The 2,187-nt window shown below is 36.5% G+C and overlaps 1 protein-coding gene across 1 annotated transcript; it reads right to left on the bottom strand.

Annotated features, from left to right (window-relative positions):
• Window positions 1-205: 205 nt before the first annotated feature.
• Window positions 206-1,830, bottom strand: LOC107870849. Its single transcript, XM_016717522.2, has 3 exons — window positions 764-1,830; window positions 579-657; window positions 206-469 (listed from the first exon to the last, which is right to left on the bottom strand). The coding sequence occupies exons 1-2, from the start codon at window positions 1,481-1,483 to the stop codon at window positions 589-591; spliced, it is 789 nt and encodes a 262-aa protein (XP_016573008.1). The 5' UTR covers window positions 1,484-1,830; the 3' UTR covers window positions 206-469; window positions 579-588.
• Window positions 1,831-2,187: the final 357 nt, after the last annotated feature.

Raw genomic sequence — 2,187 nt, 5'->3', positions numbered from 1 at the left:
TCAGCTGGCACTTGCAAATCAGCTGAACAAGGCACACAAACAACATGACAGTAAAATTTACTAGCAGTTGAACTAGTAGTTCAGAAACACTAACATAAAAACAGAGTAAATAGAAGAACTATTGAATTGAATTTACACAGAACAGAAACAATGGAGTAGTAGAAGATAATTCACTTGAAAACACTAGGATTGCAGCTCACAATTATGCAAAATTAAACCAACTATATATATATATTTAACTTATTCCAATGAACATAAACAGCCAAAGATTGCGAACAAATCCAATCATTTCAACAAAATTAGCATCATCGGAGCAACTAATCTTTGTCCTCTTTTACACCCCTCACCCCCACCCCTTCTGTTACCTGAACAAAAACAATTGTTTCATCAAATTTCCAACTACAATAATCGATAATCAGTCACAAATGTATGTCTTTTTTGTCAGAAAAACACGCTTCCAACTTCCCATCTGCAGAAATTATAAACGAACATCAAAATCAAAATTCGCTCCCAAATTTGCATTATGAAACAATTCATAATAATCGCTTACAAAAGTTCAGTGATTAATGTTTATTTACCTTTAACAATCTATTGATCATCAGGCACTTTGTATAAATCAGCTGTAATTTCCGTCAACCACAGCCCTGGAAATAGCGTCTGCAGAATAGATCAATGAAACAGTAAGCTTATCAACATCATCAACAACAACAACAACATTATTATTAATCAGGAGATTTATTAGAGAGGAAAATTAGTGGCTTACATCCAAATTTTTTTGAACCAGTTTAGCTCGTTTCTTGGGTCTACGAGGTGGTCTATGTTGAATCATCGCCATGAAATCTTCCTCGATTTCTCTACGTGAAAGGGTAACCGAATATTTCATCCTCTGTCTCTTCTCGCCAACTGAAGAAGCTCCGGAAGCTTCCCCACTTCGAAGATTTGGAGATTTGTTTTCCGTCTTTAATGGTGATGGAACATTGGCTTTGTTAGTACCAATCTTCAACTTTTCTTTCGATCCACCGGCACTGGCGCCGGTTACAATTCCGTTAGGATCTCTACAAGCCGCTCGACGAGTCCTCAAGTTCCACGGCCTCGAAAAGTCATCGGCGCCGGCAACAGAAACAGCTCCGGTCAAAGTCGTCGCCGGCGCCGGAGAAACTTTCTTCTGAAAGATTTTGTCTTTCATCTTATCAGCTTCCGTCACGAGATCAAACATAAGTTTCTCTCTTACAGCTCCGATTCCTTCTTTTTCCGGGGACTTGAATTTCCAGCTTAACCGATCGTTTGATCTGTTCCGGTCCACCATTTCCGTCTCTATCCTCCATCTGATCGACTCAGACCCATTTGACCTCCGATGAACGGAAGCAATTTCTTCATTTGATTCAACCTTAGCACACCTCAAATGCCTCTGGTTCCCCCACTTCAATCCATAAGGTAAGGTGAAATTGTGTAAAGCTTTCGATCTTTCTGGTCCCATTGCCATTAACACTATTCAGATTACACACACAAACACACAAGCCCAAAATTGCTCCCGCAAAGCAACAGAAAACAAAAAATGTATCAAATCAAGACACAAAGTTTCTTCCTTTTTCCAATTTCTTTGACTTTGCTAAGAAGTGGAAGAGGGGGTTTCATGGGATTGTTAAAGCTGCAAGTTTTTCTGCCATTTTCTTTGTATTTGTGTTGGCTTAGCTTTACGTAGTGTGGGTGTATATATGTATATATATATATGAGGCAGGAGGAGGGAGAGAGAGAAGGGGCGGTTTTAACGTACGAGGTTAAGAAGAGAATAGGTGCTAAAGTGCGCGCTGTGGAATTTGAGGGTTTCCATTCATGCCACATCCTTCAAAAATATGTTTCAATTTATCCGATAACATTTAAAAAAAAAAATACGATATGGAATTTGGTAATTACAAATATTTATTTTTATGAATAAAATAAAATATAGGAAATTATTTGTATATAAAAATATCATATTTGTTAAACAATATTTTCTTCACTATCGTCTTCTCTTTTCATACCAACTTTGATTTATTGTATTTAAGTCGAGAATCTTTTAAAAATAATCGTTGTACTTTCATAAAATATGCATACACTTTACCATTTTCAAATTCTACTTGCGAGATTTTACTAAAGTGTTGTTGTTAATACTGTAAAAAATGTCATAGTTTTTGAACAAATTAAATA

This window comes from Capsicum annuum, chromosome 5, assembly GCF_002878395.1.
Source record: "Capsicum annuum cultivar UCD-10X-F1 chromosome 5, UCD10Xv1.1, whole genome shotgun sequence".
Lineage (NCBI taxonomy): Eukaryota > Viridiplantae > Streptophyta > Magnoliopsida > Solanales > Solanaceae > Capsicum > Capsicum annuum.
Note: the sequence above shows the minus strand (reverse complement) of the source record. Positions and strands in the feature narration are given on the sequence as shown.